Consider the following 18,529-nt stretch of genomic DNA (forward strand, 5'->3'; position numbering starts at 1 on the left):
CCCGTGTGGGCTGGTCCGCAGGGCCTTGGTCTCTGGGCACATCCTCTGCAGGGCCCCACCGCACCAGCTGTCCCATAGTGGGCACCAGTGTACATCCTCTGCATGGACATCGCTCTAGCTCCGGGGGACCCTGACGAGGATCACTAGAACGTGGGGGGTCTCACCTCCCAGTGCTCCTCTGACCATGGCTGGGGGGAGCAGACTTGACTCTACCCCCTGAACAGGGGGAAGGTCCTTCCAGGACTAATGCCCAGCTTGCCTTGGCACCTGGGATGCCTCAGACACAAGTGCAGGGCTTCCAGCTGGGAAACCCACGGGGCAGGACACAGGGAGCCTGAACAGGGCTGGGCAGAGGATGTTCTAGTCCTCCCTCCCTGGGGAGGTTCCTGCATCCCAACCACTTGCCTTGGGAAACCCTCCCTGCAACACCCCACTTCCCCACAGGCAAGGCCACTCCCTCTCAGCTGGAAGCTCTTACCTGGAGAGGCGGTGGTGCAGATGGCAGAACTACTGAGGGTGCTAAGCAGGCCGTTGGTGGCATCCTCTGCCTGCTCGGCCAGCAGCACGTGCTGCTCCCTCGGCTCACTGGCCATGGCGTGCAGCTCCTCCCACCTGCACCGGGAGTTCCACACTCATTGCCCCATGCCCACCTCCTGCCCATCACCTCCTAGACCATGGGCTCCTTGTGGATGGCAACACCATCTCATGGATCCAGAGACCACGTGGCAACAGCCCCATCTGATAGGATGCAGGTAAGGACCCCCAAGTGTACCACACAGGTCTTCTCCCACCCGAATGGAGCTGTGAAGGTGTGAGCTGAGATGCTGCCTGCAGCCCTAGTTCCAGCTTCCTGAGAGACAGGCTGAGAGCCAAGGCCAAAGCAGGGAGAACAGCAGATACACACAGGGACAGAGAATCTTAATGACACCGAAGTCCCTGGCTCCTGCCCCACCCAGCGAAGTGAGATGATCGTGAATGTCCCATTTCTGCCCAAGTCAATCTGAGTTGAGTTTCTGGCTCTTACAACCCAGTACTCAGACTGAACTGGAGACCACACAAACTCTCAGGCTCCCAGAGACTGGAGTGCTCGGTGCTCCAGAACCAAAATGGCAAAACAGCAAGTGAGGAAAAGATAGGCCCATGGAGGACCAGGGCTGTCTCTCCAGCTCCCACACTTCCCTGGACAGTGAAAGCCCCTTAGCTACAGCCTGGTCTCCAGACCAGCCTCCTGAAGGCTGACTCAGAATGACTGAGGCTCTCACCTCGGAAACCGGACTCCCACGGCAAACACGGTGATGCCCTTGTCCTTCAGCTGCTTGGCCGGCAGGGCCACATGTCCCTGGGACTTGCCATCAGTGACAATGATGAGGATCTGGGGAACAGAGGCATTTCTGCCCCCAGGGAACCCCTTCTGCAGAAGGTATTTCAGAGCGAGGCCTGTCTCTGTGCGCCCCCCTCTGTGCACACCCCAAAGGAAAAACAAACAGGAAAATCAGTAATGTCAAATGGTAAAATCAGGATGAGAGCCTAAAATCAAGAGCCTCCTGTTACCCAGCAGTTAGTGTAATGGCTATGTCGCTGGCCTCCCATGTAGTCGACTGCGGTTTGCATTCCGGACCTGGTGTCTTAAAACTCACACCGGGCGCGTGTGCGTGCGTGCCCTGAATCCTGAGAGGAGAACGGAGGAGAAGGGATTGTGACATGGCCATCCCTCCTGCGGGGTGATTTCTAGCTTTCTGTCTCTTTGTCTCTCTCTGTCTGGCGAGTGCCCGCGCCCTATAGCAAAAACCTTTCCCCCCCAAAAAAGAGAGCCTCCTGTTACTAGCAGACTGCCATTTTCTCCCAGCAGAGGCTCAAAGGGACAATTCTACCGCCTAAGCCACAACCCTCATGAACAGCAAGGAACTTTTTCCATGGACTGGGGCTTCCAGCCTGCACACCTGTTATGATGTAATAATGCTGTTCTTCGTGTAGGTGGTTTTCATTTTTTTGTTTTATGTGACAAGGTCTCGCTATTACACTATCCTCTTGCCTCTGTCTCCCAGCTGGGACTGCAGGAGTGCACCCCCACCCCTGGCTTTTCTCCTTTCTTCGTTTCTTTTCTCAGACAGGATCTGGCAATATTGCCCAGGCCCGACTCAAGCTTGTGATCCTTTGGTCTCAGTCTTCCGAGCTGCTGGGATCACAGGTGCATGCCACAGCACCCAGCCTTTAGGTTAAACAAGGACTCAGACTTCACATGTGTCCCGGCCTGTGGAGCATAACCTCTTAGCAGCACAGGCCACCACAGCAGCTCCCCACTCCAAGACATGACCCTGGGGGGGCAGCTCTTATCATTTGTCTCACACCATCTCCACTCCCCAGTCCTGTGTCACCCTGTTCTTGTTACAACTCAACATCTTCTCGGGCTGGCGAAGCTGGTTACTGAGCCTAGGAAAATGGCGTGCTATGTAAAGAACTCCCAAAAATGGGGGGACCAGCAGTTGGCATAAGGGCTATGTCGCTGGACTCCCATGTAGTCGACCACGGTTCGAGTCCCGGACCTGGTGGCTTAAACTCACTCCAGGCACATGTGCGTACATGCTCAAGATCCCGAGAGAAGAATGGAGGAGAAGGGATTGCAGCATGGACATCCCCCGTGTGTGAGTGGGGGGGGGGGTGGATTTCTCGCTTTCTGTCTCGCTTTGTCTTTCTGGCAAGCGCACATGCACTATAGCAGAAACCTTTCTAAAAAAAAAAAATCCCCAAAAAGGGAAGAGCAGGGCTTTGATACAAGGGTCTGATGAGTCTGATGAGTCTGTTCCATGATTCAGCCTTTCCAGACCAAGTTCAAGGGGAGTGCCAGAGGGCTGAGCTTTCCGACCACCTCCAGATCAGGGCGGGTTACAGTGGTCTCATCTTAGTAGGATGCTAACAGGTCTGTATTTGCTGAGGATTACTGAGATTCTCTAATCTTCACAGCCCAGTTACGGGGACTGTAGACTGAGCTTGAAATCCCAGAACAGGACCTCTGCTAAATCTAGAAATGAGAGACCATACAAGCATCCTGGGAGAGGACTGCAAGCTTTCAGTGTCACCTGGGCAGAAAATCACTCGCTACAGTGGATTTAGATTACTTTTGGGAGTTAAAATGTTTTTCCTTTTCGTTTACCACCTGCAAGGGAAGGATTGGGTTCAATCCAGTTCTCTCACTGGGTCTGGGCCTCCTCTTCAAAGCCTTCAGCCTGCGCTTAGAAAGAAACTAAATTTCCATGAGCTGAGAGGCCAGACTGCACACTGCACAGGCCTGATGGGGTCCTCCATGTGGCTCAGCATGTAGATACCTGCACTGCCCCCCTGCTCACTTCTGCACCTTCTGGGCCCTTCCCCAGTGGAACAATGACTACAGGCTTCCAACCAAGCTCGGGAGAAGATTTCTAATGGCTTCTAGCTTCTGGGAAGGGAGAGGACATCTCTCTACTTTCTCTGTGAAACATGTCCATCTCAGAGTCTGTTCTGTGCTCACACGGAGTGGTCTAACATAATCTCACCACTTTTTTTCTAGTGTTTCTGAAATGGGACTCACTAGGTTCAAAGGTAAAAGTTCACAGATCAGTTACCATCATGGGAGGTTATGATGGCCATGCCTGGACTTTTATTTTGGAGAGGAGGGTACGACTAGAATCTTAATATGTTGTAATCAGTACAGCCAAGTGATTAAGAACATAGGCACCAGAGTCAGTGTGGCCCGAGTCTTAGCCACGTGATATCTTAGCTGGAAAAGGTCCTTAACCTGAGGCTCAGTGTCTTCCATGTTCAAGTTAGAAAAGGAAGAGTATTGTTCGAAGAGGAGATGCTGTGTCCAGTGGTTCTGAGGGCCTACTTGGAGTTCCAGCAATGTTAGATAGCACTACGAAGCAACCTACAGACTATTGGAAGTTTATCTTCTGACTTCAGTCTCAAGCGCCAGTGTCTATGAGAATCTCTTAGGAGACTTAATACTGTAATTCTCAGATCCTGTTCCCAAAGAGTCTGAATTGGTAAGTACGTGTAACAGGGCCTGAGAATCTGTATTTTAAACCAGTACCACCACCACCACAACTCACCCACACACCCCTGTCTCCCATTCCTGCCTTCTAAGTGATTCTGATACAGGTAGGCCATGAAATAGACTTTGAGAAATATTTTATAAGAAAAGCCACTGTAGGTACCAAGGATGTTGATTACAGCAATAGACAACAATCCTGAAACCAACCTAAATGATTCCTTTTAGAGGAATGACTAAGTACATTGCAATAGCTGGATTCACGGGATTATCACTTAACCATTAGAAGGGATCAAGATAAAAAATAGTACAGCTTTATGCAAAAATACACAGTAAATTATAAAAATGCTTAAAAATGCTTAAGTTTAAAAATGTTTTACATATTCTAAAAGCCATGTGTAAACATTAATATGGTTGAAAGAGGCCAAAGAAGGTTATAAAAGGTTTCATGCTAAGGTCAAGTGGTGAGTGTTATTTCTGTAGTTATTTAGTAAAATAAAATTCTGATGAAAGCTATAGAGAGAGTCCAAAAAAATTCCATCACAGAAAAATCACAGTCGTGTTATTGTGAGATTAATTATATGAGCAAGCGAGCCTGTGCAGCCAGCTGGCCGGGGTTCTGGGCATTCAGGAACCAATTAGCAGCCATGTTTTATCTGATTTTATGTCATCGTGGGGCACTGTACAGGACTGTATTTTTTTAAACTTCTTCTTGCAAAGCAACAATAAAAGGGTTATCAGGGTTGTTTCTAAACCCCTCAAAACAGTTTGCTTTGGAGAAAACAGTGTTCTGGTCTTGGGCAGAGCCGTGCTAATCAGCCCAGCGTTTATAACTTCACTGCAGAAAAAAGGGTAAGGAGCCCTGAGAGGTCATCGCTCCAGAGCACTTGGCCAACATTCCTTTGTTCTGATTCATAATAGCATGCCTTCTTTTTAGTGTCCTCAGTGACCCCCACAACTGTGGCCAAAAATGAGTCCTTGCCTTCTTGCCTTGTTTCTTGTCTCTTACAGTTGTCTTGGGCTACAGAGATGCTAACCACATGCATCCCCAGAAGAAGAGCTGAGCTCGTTCAGACACAGAGAAGATTCTTTCCTCACCTGCAGGGTCTGCATTAGTCACATCTGACTGTCTCCACATCTCAAATGTTGTGAACCATACTCTCACCTCTTTAGCTATGACTTTCAGCACAACTGAAAAAAGCTCTACTAATATTTGTTGACAATTGACAGTGGGAGGGAAGAGTTGGGAACGGACAGTTGGGTGGGTCTGTTGGACTGGCAGTGTGACCTTGTGATCCTGGCCTGACTGCCTGCTCCTTCTTGGCCTCAATATCTCTTCTGTAAAATAAGGGGTTGGGTGGGGGGGGGAACAGCTGTTGGCATAATGGCTATGTCGCTGAACTGCCATGTAGTCAACTGAGGTTCAAGTCCTGGACCCAGTGACTTAACTCATGCCGGGCACATGTGCGTGCGTGCCCAAGATCCCGAGGGGAAAATGGAGGAGAAGGGACTGCAGCATGGCCATCCCCTCTTGGGGGTGTGATTTCTCGCTTTCTGTCTCTCTGGCTCTGTCTCTCTAGCAGTGGTAAAATTCTCTCTTAAAAAAAGACAAGTCTGGACCCATTAGCAGTCATTCTTCAGTCCCCGTACCCCCTGGCAATGACTAATCTGCTCTTTATCTCCATAGATTTTCCTATTCTAGACATTTCGAAATGATAGAATGATACAATATGTGACCCTTTGTGTCTGGCTTCTTTCCCTTAGCATGCTTCAAAGGTTCATCCAGGATGCAGCACAAATCAGTACTTCATTCATTTCTATGCATAAATCATATTCAATTGTATGATCATACCACATTTTGGTTATCCATTCATCAGTTGGACATCTATGTTGTTTCCATTTTGGTGCTTCCATATGTATCTGGGCTCAGACACACAATATGGGAGCAAGGCTGAAACTGTTTGTGTGTGTGTGTATAAATTTTTGTTATAGGGCATATGTGCTTGCCAGAGACAAAGGGAGGGAGAGAAACTGAGAAAGCACCCCCTGGGGGGATGTCCACACCATAATCCTTTTCTTTTCCATTTCTCCTTTTGGGATTTTAGACATGCAAATACATTTGCCCAGCATTTTTTCAAACCGCTGGGTCAGGGACTCAGGCTACACAGTCAGTCACGTGGGATCTGGTCACCTTAGTCACCATGCCATTGTTTGGCCCAAGAGATTATTCTCTCTCTCTCTCTTTTAAAATTATTTATTTAATTTTATTTATTTGTTATTTTTTAATTTGACCAAAGAAAAAGAAAAAGAGACAGAGAAAGAGATGGAGAGAGAGAGAGAGAGAGAGAGAGAGAGAGAGGGAGAGAGAGAGAGAGGAAAAGTGAGAAAGCAAGCAGTCAGTTCTGGGACTTGAACTCCAGTCAACCATGTGGGAGTCCAGTGCCCTATCCACCTCACTACCTGTGGGCCCCCTAAGACTATGTGCCACAGTAATCCAGCTCTTGGAGATCCCAGGGAAGAAGGCTCCTAAGGAAAAAGAAAAGGCCAGTGTGCACTAATGTGCTTTTAAAAAACATATTAATGTGCTTTCCTTCTGTACTTTCTTAAATATGACTTGCCTGCTATTCTGTTCAGGACACCCACTGGCAGAAAAGAGGGTTGGGTCTATAGTCTAAGATAAAGGTGCTAAGGGTCACTATGGCTTCCCCGGGGCCTTCAGAGCCCAAAGTTCCTGCTGTGCCCAGTGTGAGTCCCCAGACTTCTCGAGAGCACTGAAGAACCTACAGAAGCCTCAGACTGGAAAAAGGACCTCAGAGTGCAGGCCCTCCACAATTGGAGGTGACAGTCATCAGTGGCTGGGACACAGACGTCAGCAGGACTTTCAGTGGACACTCGCATGAGGAGATGCAGAGACCAGAGCAAATCCAGAGATCAGAGCAGCAAGTGGCAAATCAAAGTCATTCTTCTGTGAGGACACATGAAGAATTATCAACATGTGTGTAAATACGTACATGTACATATGTGTATGCCTATGCATATTTGTGTGTATCTACAACAAATACACAAAAATTTACATCTGGGGGCTGGCAGGTGGTATGGTGGTTGGGGCGCTGGACTCCCACATGGCTGACCATGGTTCGAGTCCTAGACCTGGTGGTTTGCTTTCTCACTCAGTCTCTGTCTCTACCTGGTCAAACTGAAAAATAATAATAATAATAAATTTAATTAATCATTTTCTAAAATTACATCCATACATATAATATATATATGAGCACACACACATGATACATGGACACACATCAGCTAACCTGTAATGTGAGCGAAATTCGAATCCCCATACATGCTGTAATTATAGGGTGTACATGTGTACAAGCACACATAAATAGCTATTCATAGTTTCTGAAGAGCTCTCAGTAACAGAAGGGCACCTACTCTTTTAGGCCACAAAAAGGAGACTCGGAGAAGTGTGCTGAACTGGCCAAGCTGCAGGGGTCACAGAGTCAGGCTAGGGCTAGGACCCAGTGCTCTTCCCACCACCCCATGTTCTTAACTTCCATCTAGACCTCCTCGAGCCCTTTCTCCCGGGTACTGACAAATACACACATAGCAGCAAAAGCTTTTCTAAACTTACATTTAAATTCCCACCTAGGACATTATCATGTAGTAAGGGGCAGTATTGGGAAGGGAATTTTGTTGCCCACTGTGCACAGGGGGGCTTCTGGAAGCAGGGCTCAAAGGCCTCTGTGAAGCCAGGAGTTGGGCCAGACCTTGCAAGGGAGGTACTTGGAGAGCAGCTGGTGTCATCCTGACCATGGCGGTATCTGATTATACGTACTTGAAAACCATCCTCTTGATCTGTGCCTTCACTTCCTGTCGGGTTGAAGATGAATCCAAGGGGAATTCCAGATGAGGAGCGGAACCAAACTGGAACGCTCCCACTCTGACCTGCAGCAGGAAAATTGAGGTCAAGTCACAAACACTCCTAAGAGGAAAAAGGAATGAGAAAGGTCAGTGACCCTGCCTCCTGCTCACTCAACAAATACCAGTGCCAGGCTTCCTCCAGCCTCCCTGGCCAGTAGAAGAATCTGGAAGGAAACAGTCAGCCCTCCCTGTGCTCATTAACAATGCTCCCTGTGCATTAACAACCCCCAGTTAAATATTCTAACCCACAACCCCCTAGAAGCAGCTACACACTCTGGCAGCTTTCTCAGCTTAGCTGTGACTGTCTTTAGGGCAAGGTCTCCGCTCACATTTACTAACAGTCTCCCAGGCACAATCATTGTTGTATGCAACCTCTTGTGTATCTCACCAAATCTACAGAGGCACTATTAACACCCCTATTGGACAAACTGAAATGTGGAGAGAACAGAGTTCTGGCCAAAGACAAGGGCTTATTTGCCCAGGAGTAGTGAGAAAGGGAGCCAGGCCTCTGGACTTAGTGCCTACGGTCTTCCCTAAGGCTCGGTTATACCATTCGTCCTCTCAGCAGCCAGCACAGGCCACCACTGCTTTGCTGGGTAGTCGGCCCCTCCAGGTCTGCCCTTGCCAAGCTATATAGGAAGGTCAGGTCTCCAGACCAGAGTCAAATTGCAGATAATCTGCACCCTAAACTCATAGAAGTAATAATGGAAATGAAGTTCCTCTTCAGTGAGGGTACTACTGAATCCAAGAAGATTTCGTGTTCTAAGTGAGGAAGCTAGAGGAGAAAATCCACTGCCTTAAAAAACTAAAGAAAGGAAACTGAGAAAACGTGTTCCCCAGACCCTTAAGTCACTAGCATGTCTTGAGCAGAGAAGACTATAAACATTCAGGTTTCCTCTCAAGAACCTAAGTCCTGCACCAAATTCTTGGTTTTACCAACTCCCTGGAGAAACTACATTCTGTTGCTGTTCTCATAATAAACTCCAGATCTGGCCAAGATTTCAGATGGGTCACATGATCCACACGGCAGGTGAGCAAGCAAAGTTTCCTTTATTTTATAGCTGCTCCCCATTGCTCTTATTACCACCTGAGTTCTGCCTCCTGTCAGATCACCGGCAGCATTAGATTTTGATAGGATGTGAACCTTACTGTGAACTGTGCATGTGAGGGAACTAGGTTAGCCACCCCTTATGAGAATCTAATGCCTGATGATCTGAGGTAGAGCTGAGGTAGTGATGCTAGCACTGGGGAGTAGCTGCAAATACTGCATTATGGGGCCAGCAGGTGGCAGGGCGGTTAAGGCACTGGGCTCCCACACGACATACTGCTTCAAGTCCCGGCACTGGCGGTTTGCTTTCTCACTTTCCATCTCTCTTCCTCTCCCTCTCTCTCTGGTTAAATTAAAAATAAATTAATTAGGGACCAGCAGTTAGCATAATAGCTACGTCGCTGGACTCCTATGTAGTTCAAGTCCCAGACCTGAGGCTTAAACTCACGCCGGGTGCATGTGCGTGCGTGCCCAAGATCCCGAGAGGAGAATGGAGGAGAAGGGACTGTGGCGTGGAGAGTTATGGAGAGTTACATAATTATTTCATTATATACTATAATGTAATAATAATAGAAATAAAGTGCACAATAAATGTAATGTGCTTGAATCGTCTCGAAACCATCATTCCTACACTCAACAGTCTGTGGAAAAATTGTCTCCCACAAAACCAGCCCCTGGTGCCAAAATGGTTGGGGACTGCTGCCTTAATAGGTCTAGAGCTTGGAAGGTGAGAAGAGCATCCTGCTGCACCAGGCCAGCTGCACAGGCTCCCAGTTACTCAGCTAATGAGACAGTACAGGCTCAGGGAAAAGTTTCTGAGCAGGAACCCTTTCAAGTACTTCTTTGAATTTAGTGCATGATGAAAAGGCGGCATAACTAAATGATATTAGAACAACTGGATAGTCATCTACAGATAAAGGGGAAAAAGCCTAAATTACAAATAGATTTGAGATTTAGGTATGGGAAATCTAACCATGCAAGTTTTAGAACCCTTGGGAGAATTCCTTTATTCCTTCAAAGTGTGGCCAGCTGTGGTAGCACAATGGGAACACAATGCTCTGTGATGCTGAGGCCACATGGGAAGGTCCCCAGTTCTCATCCTGAGATCTCCCTGTGTGTGCCAGGCATGCACATGTGTATGCCCGTGGTCCTTGCTGGCTGGCTGAGGCAGAGGGTGGCTCAGAGTGAAGGTGCTATTGGGGATTTCTGACTCTTTCTCTCTCTCATGTAGGAAATAACAAACTTTCAAATTTTTTTGATGTGCAGAAGTCCTTATTATGATAAAATTCAAAAGCCATAAAGGAAAAATGGATAAATCTGACTATAAGGAAAAAAAAGAAAACTTGCATAAGACAAAACATGCCTTAATGCAATAAAAAGCAAAGACAAAATGGAACCATTATTTGCAAATTCATATTGGGGTTAGTTTCTTCAATATATGAAAGAATGTATGCAATGTATTCATGCTGGGAAAATTCATATATGCATGCTGTAAGATACACAGTGATTGAATGTATATACATATATAGAGAGAGAGACAGAGAGAGAGAGACAGAGAGTCTAGGACCAACAATTCAACAGAAAAAGGGCAAACGATATGAAGAGAGATCACAGAACAGGAAATAAAAATGGTTCTTTAATGGATAGTAGCTTGACCTCAGCACAGTGAAATACCATTCCTCTCTACTGGTTTATCAAAAAACTCTTGACTAGACGCAATGTTTGCAGGGGAAACAAACATTCTCAAGCAATGGTGGTAAAAAAAAGAAGTTGGAACAGCTTTCATGGAGGATACTTTGTCAGTATTTACTGAAAATTTTAAATGTGCAGGGCTATTAGGAATTTATCCTATTGGGACCAGCAGTTAGTGTAATGGCTATGTCGCTGGACTCCCACGTAGTCGACTGCGTCTCAGAACTGGTGGCTTAAAACTCACGCCGGGCGCGTGTGTGTGCGTGCCCACGATCCTGAGAGGAGAAGGGATTGCAGCATGGCCATCTCCCCTGGGGGGTGATTTCTCACTTTCTGTCTCTCTGTCTCTCTCTGTCTGTCTGGAGAGTGGACACGCCCTATGGCAAAAACCTCTCAAAAAAAAAAAAAAGAAAGAAAGAAAGAAAGAAAAAGGAATTTATCCTATGGATAAAAAAAAAAAAAGATGTGCAAAAGTCCTTATTATGATAAAATTCAAAAGCCATAAAGGAAAAGCAGATAAATCTGACTACAAGGGAAAAAAACCCCAAAACTTGTGTAGGACAAAACATGCCTTAATGCAATAAAAAGCAAAAACAAAATGGAACAATGAAAAATGTCCACATATGTGAAACAGCTTCAATACTTAGACGATCACAGTGTATTTCTAATAGCAAATGTCCATAAACAGCAGTTGATTAATTAGGCCTTGGCAAATCCTTATGAAAGGACATTAATTAGCTGTAAAAAAACCCAATATGTACCTATATACAAGACTGGAAATATCGCCAAGATAATGTGAAGAGAAAACGGCAAGAGTCAGAACAATGTGTACATTGTCTGAATCAAAGAATAAGACTATCTCTTCGTATTTCTTGTATTTGCATGAAATAATTCTGGACGAGTACTCCAGGAAACAGGTGTGGGGGGCGGGGCAAGAAGAAAATGTAGAGGAAAGGAGAAAGACTTCACTGTTTATCTTTTTATTCATTCTTGTGAATGAATTTCTTAGTTTTTTTTTTAAAAAAATACAAACTCCCTTGAGGCCCACAGCTGAGTGCATGTACTTAGGTTAAACAGGAAGTTGTTTGATACCACTTCAAAACAAAACAAGAAGGAAGCGGCTTAAGTCAGTAGTTGTGGCATCTTATTTAATTGGTGGTTTAGGAGCAAAAGAATTGCCTTTTATCTTCGGTTCACTGTCTGCTGAGCAGGGAGCCGGCCTGGGTTTCTTCTGCACTGTGATCTCGGCTGCAGTGGCTGTCCTAGAGCCAGGAAGTGAACTTTTCTGCTTTGAAGTGTTGAGAGGAAGACTTCAAACACTTCACTCCAACTCAACAACAGAGCATCTATAAAAAGCCTTAATGTATAGCTACATGAAAATTTCTTCCTGAAAACTAAACTTATAGAAAGTAGAATAAGGTGTAAATCAAAACCCTTCTAATATAGAGATGACAAAAAGAAGACACGAAAACACAACAGCATAAATGTAAACCCAGAAGCCACAAATCAGACTGACCATGTTCAACTGCCCTAATGTGCAAACCCTTCGAATCTGTGGGAACACCCTGGCAGTCAAGACACTTACTAGCTCACCCAAATGAATATGTCATTCCTTTATTCCCAGAGTCTGTGGCTAGAAAGTTTTTCTCTGGGGAAGTCCAAATCTAACACCCTGAATACCCATATTCTGCCCTCTAAAAACATAGGGCCATTGTGTGCCTCTTTCACTTGAAAATGATATGCAGGCTCCCTCATATTTGGAGGTTTCGAGGCCTCTCACAGTCCTAGCTGCCTGTTGCACAAACTGTTTGCCAGTACCTAGCCTAACCTAACCAGGTCCCAGGGGGCCAGCAGGTGGCGTGGTGGTTAAGGTGCTGGACTCCCACATGGCTGACTGAAGTTCAAGTCTTAGACCCAGAAGCTTGAAAATCATGCTGGGTGTTATGCATGTGTGCCCCCAAATCCCCATGCAAGAATAGAGGAGAAGGGATTGAGGTGTGGCCACCCTCAGGGGGTGATTTCTCACTTTTCCTCTCTCTGTCTCACTCTGGCAAGTGCATGTGCCCTATGGCAAAAGCCTGAGAAAAAGAAAAAATCAGCCTCCAGAACTTAGTGCCAAATTGCATTAGGTCATTGTGAAATTCATAATGTATCTGTCTATGTTTTTCTATTCAAAACTGTGTCATGACTTTCCTGATGACCCAATAAATGTGGCGCGGCAACACTGAGATTAAACTCTGGAGATCTGCTCCCAACAGCATCAGCTGTGAAATTTCTCCTGGTGGTTTTATTACCCTTCCTCACCCCACACTCACACACCTCACACATTACTGGGGGCCATCTGCTGTGTGATAGCTAGGGGTGAGTTCTGCATGTCTTCACCACATCCTAGCTCCGAGCTACCCACCGGGAGAGACCAATGGCTAAATGGAGCAAGTCCTGGTCTAGGGGTCAACAGTCTCAATTCGTTCACACATGGCTCTCTCCTGAGACTGCTGTGTGAGGCTCGGCAGTCACTCAGCCTCTCTGAGCACGTCTTCTCATGTGTAAAACATGTACTACCGATCATACAGCTCTCCCTCCCCACTTACCGTCTCCAGGTACCTCTAGGTCACTCACCAGGTCAATGCCAAGGTCAATAGTGTTCATGTCTCTTCTCCAGAGTAACTAGTGAGACTTTAAAGCAGGACGGGAAAGCTGTAGCAGTCCTCTGAGTCCTGGCCCTTTTAGGGTCCATGCTGGGTTGACATCACTGTAAGAACTTTGGGACTGCTCATACCTGAACTGAATGATGCCTGCAAGGGTGTCTTCAGATGACTGAGCAAGTCTGCCTGAGGTCCAGAGTAATGTGTTCACTCTCCCCAAATGACATGCCATTCTGGAGAAAATCTAGACCTCATTAAAAGCCCCTTCTGCTCCTAAATCCTAGAGGTTTACCAGGATTAACCCAGCAATGTGCTCTTGGAAAACCACTTCCTTCTTCAACCTCTATGTGACTGTTCTCTAATTCAAATAATTATGGTTTTCAAGATCAAAGTGTCCTTCTTAATTTTTTATTTGATTTTTGGGCAGGTTTGCCTGATTAAAACTCCTGAAAGTATAAAAGTCAGTATTGATGAGTACCCACCCGCTCTCTCAATGCGGAACCACTTTCCAATCCCTCCGGTGTCTTTATGCATACTATACAAGCAAATACAAATACAGATTCTCATTTATTCGGCTATTTTAAAAAAATAAATAGTAGGACCAGCAGTTGGTGTAATGGCTATGTTGCTGAACTCCCATGTAGTCAACCACGGTTCGAGTCCCAGACCTGGTGGCTTAAACTGATGCCGGGCGCGTGTGTGTGTGCCCAAGATCCTGAGAGGAGAATGGAGGAGAAGGGATTGAGGCATGGCCATCCTCCCTCAGGGGTGATTTCTCGCTTTCTATCTCTCTGTCTCTCTTTGTCTTTCTAGCAAGTGCACACACCCTATAGCAAAAACCTCTCCCCCAAAAATAAAAAATAAGAATAAAAAATAGAAAGTAACATAGTCTCCATATCATTTTCACTTTTCTAAGACCAGGTATCACTATCATGATCTTCCAACCTCAGCCTCCAAAGTTGCTAGAACTACAGGTGCATGCCATTACACCTGACTTTCATGTCTTACTTTTTCTTCAAGGTTATTTTTATTCTTCCCTAAGAGAAGAAGAGAGATAGGGACTCTCGATGGGGTACTGCCATGCCACAGTCCTCTCTCCAGCCCTGCAGCCAGGATTACAACGCTCCCACTGGTGCACCCAGTGAGATTAGGTTGACCCAGAAGCTGAACTCCGGGCCTCCCCACACGGCTCCCGTATCACATCAGCGCCCCATCCCCTGCACTATGGTAGCTTGGTGAGCACCTTGCCTTTCTATATTTAACTTGTTCTGGAGTCTTTCCACATCAGAGAGCTTCCTCACTCACTCCCTGCAGCTTCCCAGTGTCTCACTATAGGAATGCACTGTAACAGACTTAGCTGCCCTTATCAATGGGCATCTTGGTCATCTGAACTCTTACAAGTAAGTAACACTACAATGAATAACTCGCTATGGGTATCATTTTGTATAAATGGGAATATCTGAAGAATAAATTCCTAGAAGTGGAATTGCTAGCTCAGAGTCCATGACTTTGTCATTCTGATGGACACTTTTGGATTGCCCCAGCAGAGGTTGTACGAGTCTGCACACCCACCAGCAGCACATGAGAACAACTGTTTCTTAAAGGTTTGCCAACAGAGCATGGAACCACACTTTGGGTTTTGCTAGTCTGGTAAGTGTAAAGCGGCACATCAGTCAAAGATGACATGGAGTGGGACCAGCAGTTAGCGTAATGGCTATGTCGCTGGACTCCCACGTAGTTGACTGCAGTTCGAGTCCGGCACCAGGTGGCTTAAACTCATGCCGGGCGCGTGTGCGTGTGTGCCCAAGATCCCGAGAGGAGAATGGAGGAGAAGGGATTGCGGCGTGGCCATCCCCTCTGGGGGGTGATTTCTCGCTTTCTATCTCTCTGTCTCTCTCTGTCTGTCTGGTGAGTGCACGCGCCCTACAGCAAAAACCTCTCCAAAAAAAAGAAAAAAAAATAAGATGACATGGAGTGAGGCTGGAATTTCCATATGCCTAAAAGTCATCTCTGTTTGTTTGTTTGTTTGTTTGTTTTTTCTGTGATCTGTATTCACTGCCTGCTTTTGTACTGGTATGCTCAAAAATGCAGCTTTTAGAAACAAGAGCCACAGTTATCACTCTCTGCTAATATTAAGAACTGCTATTTGGAAATTGGCAGAAGGTGTGATGATTACATTGCTGGACTCAGATGTAGTCGATCACAGTTCAAGTCCCAGACCCAGTGGCTTAAATTCAAGCCAGGTGCATGTGTGAGCATGCCCAAAATTCCAAGAAGAGAAGGGATTATGATGTGGCCATTGCCCATGGCAGGGGTGGGGGTGTGATGTCTTGCTTTCAATCTCTCTGTCTTTCCAGTGAGTGCACATACCCTATAGCAAAAATCTAAAATAAATAATAATAAAAGAGAGAGAGAGAGACCTGATATTTGCTATTTGATAGTAGGAAGAACAAAAAATAAAGACTAGCCAGATTCACCCAGGCAGGAGGAGCTCCTTTCAAGTGAACAGAGAAGGTAGGAGCTCTGCATCATATTAAGACTCTAGTCTTGGGGCCAAGCAGAAGGCATAGCAGTTAGGTCACTGGACTCCCACATAACTGACTGAGATTCAAGTCCCAGACCTGGTGGCTTGAAACTCAGGCCAGTTGTGTATGTGTGTGTGCTCAAAAATCCTAGGAAGAGAATGGAGAAGGGACTGCAGCATGGCCATCCCCTCTTGGGGGTGATTTCTCACTTTCCTTTTCAGTGTATCTATCTCTCTCTGCCGAGTGCATGCACCCTAAGGCAAATATCTCTAAAACGAAACAAAACAAAACAAAACACCCTAGATTTCTGAGGTACTTACAGTTTTGGTCTGCTCAACATACTTTGTGTTCCATCGTTTTGCAAATACAACGGCTCTTTATAGTGGGAAACCAAATCTAAGTGCTTACTCCCCATCCCCAAGAGGTTGATGACTCAGGTCTGGCCAGACTAAAAAAAACCCTGACTACTGTGATTGGTCAAGGGATAATCATGTGACTTAAGTTTGCCCAATCAGACCCCTCCCTAGGTCTTTGCCCAGATCTACTGGGAAAGAAGTTCACTTTCTTTTTTACTAGAGTCACAAGCTTAGGGACAATGCAGGGCAACTTTACTGTGTAAGGAACACTTACCAGGGAAGGAAACCAAACAAGGAATCCAAAATTGAAAGAGAAAAAGAGGATGGTCTGGAAGCCCTGTCTGAACCTTTGGAGCCCACCATGCCCGGAACCTGGATTGATCCCCTGGGTCTTGCCAGTTCTGCAAGCCTGTGACTGCACTGACTGCTTAAGACTGGATTTCTGTCACATGTGACCAAAGATGCCCTCAAAGACAAAGGCTGACAAGATTTGTACTCACCCTCTCAAGGCTGATGTCCAGAGAATCACAGACCATGTTGGCAAAGTGCTTGGACCTTTCAAAGCTCCCCTTGCCGACGCTGTGAGAGCCATCTAACAGAAACAGGAGGTCCACTGCAGCTGAGCATGACATCACTAGGGAGAGTGGGAAGGATGGTGACAAGCAAACTTCCTTGTGGTTTTGTAGCAAGTGGGGCTCACCCTCAAAGCAGACTGAAGGCAGAAATGACCTTGTGGTAGGTCAGGCTGCTGCTTATCTTAGCACAGGGAGATAATACCGTGGAAGACCCAGGCCAGAAGTGGCTACTCTGAAGTGGGAAGCACACACTCACCCTGGGCATGATACTCACAAACAGGCCTTTCCATGAAAGTCTTTGTAAGAATGCAAGAATCTAGTTCAACAGTAACTGAGTTCTCCAAGGAGTATCTACAGGCCAATGAGGGATACTAAGAAGTCTTGGGCCCCACCTTCAAGGGGTCACAATCTGGTCCAGGATACAACTAGGTACTCATACATAAAATCCTGTGATCCCAAAGTCCCAGTAGTAACAATAAGAGCCAGTCTTGACTGTGCCTTGCCTCTATGCCAGGCCCTGTGGGAGACGCTTTACCTGTACTAATTTATTTGATTTGTACAACCACCCTGAGATGAATTTTTTTTTCATTTCTTTGAAAGTTTTATTGAGATATAGTTCACCTATCATATAATTCACCCATGTAAAGTATACAATTCAATGGTTTTAGTATATTCATAGGCACATTCCATCTTGACCACAGTCAGTTCTAGAACATTTTCCATTACCTCAAAAAGAAATCCTGTACCTCTTAGCTATGATCCCCTAGCCCTCTACTTCCAAGTGTAAGTAGCTTTACAATTTGCTCCTCACTGGACAAAGGAAAACAGAGCACAGGTAGCTCGGTGACTCTCCTGAGGCCAGAGTACAGTATGTGGAACAGCTGGGACCCAACCCCAGGCTGGCTGACTCCACACCTTTACCATGAGTCAAAGAAACTACCCAGAGGGTGCCACCCAGGGAGCAGCGCTGGAACTATCTGGATGAGGAGATTTCACAGAGAGGGATGGCAGGCCTCTCGGGACGTGCTGGCATCGCCTGATCAGGTGGAGGGGCACAGATGAGGGTGGAAGAGAGGTGAGAGCAGGTGAGCAGTGGTGGTCAGGGCACAGACCTTCAGACTCTGGCCAAGACATTCAGCAGTAAAGGCTTACAAAGGGTTTTTGTGTATGTGTTTTCATTTACATTTTCCCAAGAAGAGTGACTTGGTCTGGCCCCCGCTTGAGAAAATAACTCCTGTTGCCTCGTGAAAGGAATACGGGATGGGGCAGAAACTCTCTGGAGGATCAGGGTTTCCCTGAGGTCCACCACAGGGAGCTCTGAAGGGGTGTTTGGAGGGTTAGGTAAAACATAGGCTTACTTTTGCTGGCAGCTGAAATCTTCCCAATGGTCTCCCTGCTAACGTGGACTTCCTGGAGAGGGAGGGTGGTGGGCACTAGGAGAGAGACACCAGTAGCAGTCATTATAAGGCAGAGGGCAGAGGAGGCAAATCCCCCCATTATGTGGCCAGAAGGATCAGGTAACAGGAAAGAAAACAGGTACATGGAGGAGTTCAGTGATATTGTATCTTTTTTTTTTTCTTTTTTTGGAGAGGTTTTCGCTATAGGGCGCGTGCGCTTGCCAGACAGATAGAGAGAGACAGAAAGCGAGAAATCACCCCCCAGGGGGGATGGCTACGCCGCAATCCCTTCTCCTCCATTCTCTTCTCGGGATCTTGGGCACGCACGCACACGCGCCCGATGTGA

The 18,529-nt window shown here is 46.4% G+C and overlaps 1 protein-coding gene across 1 annotated transcript in view; it reads right to left on the reverse strand.

The window, feature by feature from the left end:
• VWA2 (von Willebrand factor A domain containing 2) overlaps positions 1-18,529 on the reverse strand; it is a 47,740-nt gene that overhangs the window by 14,281 nt on the left and 14,930 nt on the right. Inside the window, exons 3-7 of the mRNA XM_006162760.2 lie at positions 18,145-18,219; positions 16,712-16,845; positions 7,860-7,969; positions 1,263-1,457; positions 479-612 (exon numbers count right to left, since the gene is read on the reverse strand). Coding sequence (XP_006162822.1) covers positions 479-612; positions 1,263-1,457; positions 7,860-7,969; positions 16,712-16,845; positions 18,145-18,219 — 648 coding nt within the window. The remainder of the gene's footprint in view (positions 1-478; positions 613-1,262; positions 1,458-7,859; positions 7,970-16,711; positions 16,846-18,144; positions 18,220-18,529) is intronic.

This window comes from Tupaia chinensis, unplaced genomic scaffold (genome assembly GCF_000334495.1).
Source record: "Tupaia chinensis unplaced genomic scaffold, TupChi_1.0 Scaffold140534_1, whole genome shotgun sequence".
In the NCBI taxonomy this organism is placed as follows: Eukaryota; Metazoa; Chordata; class Mammalia; order Scandentia; family Tupaiidae; genus Tupaia; species Tupaia belangeri.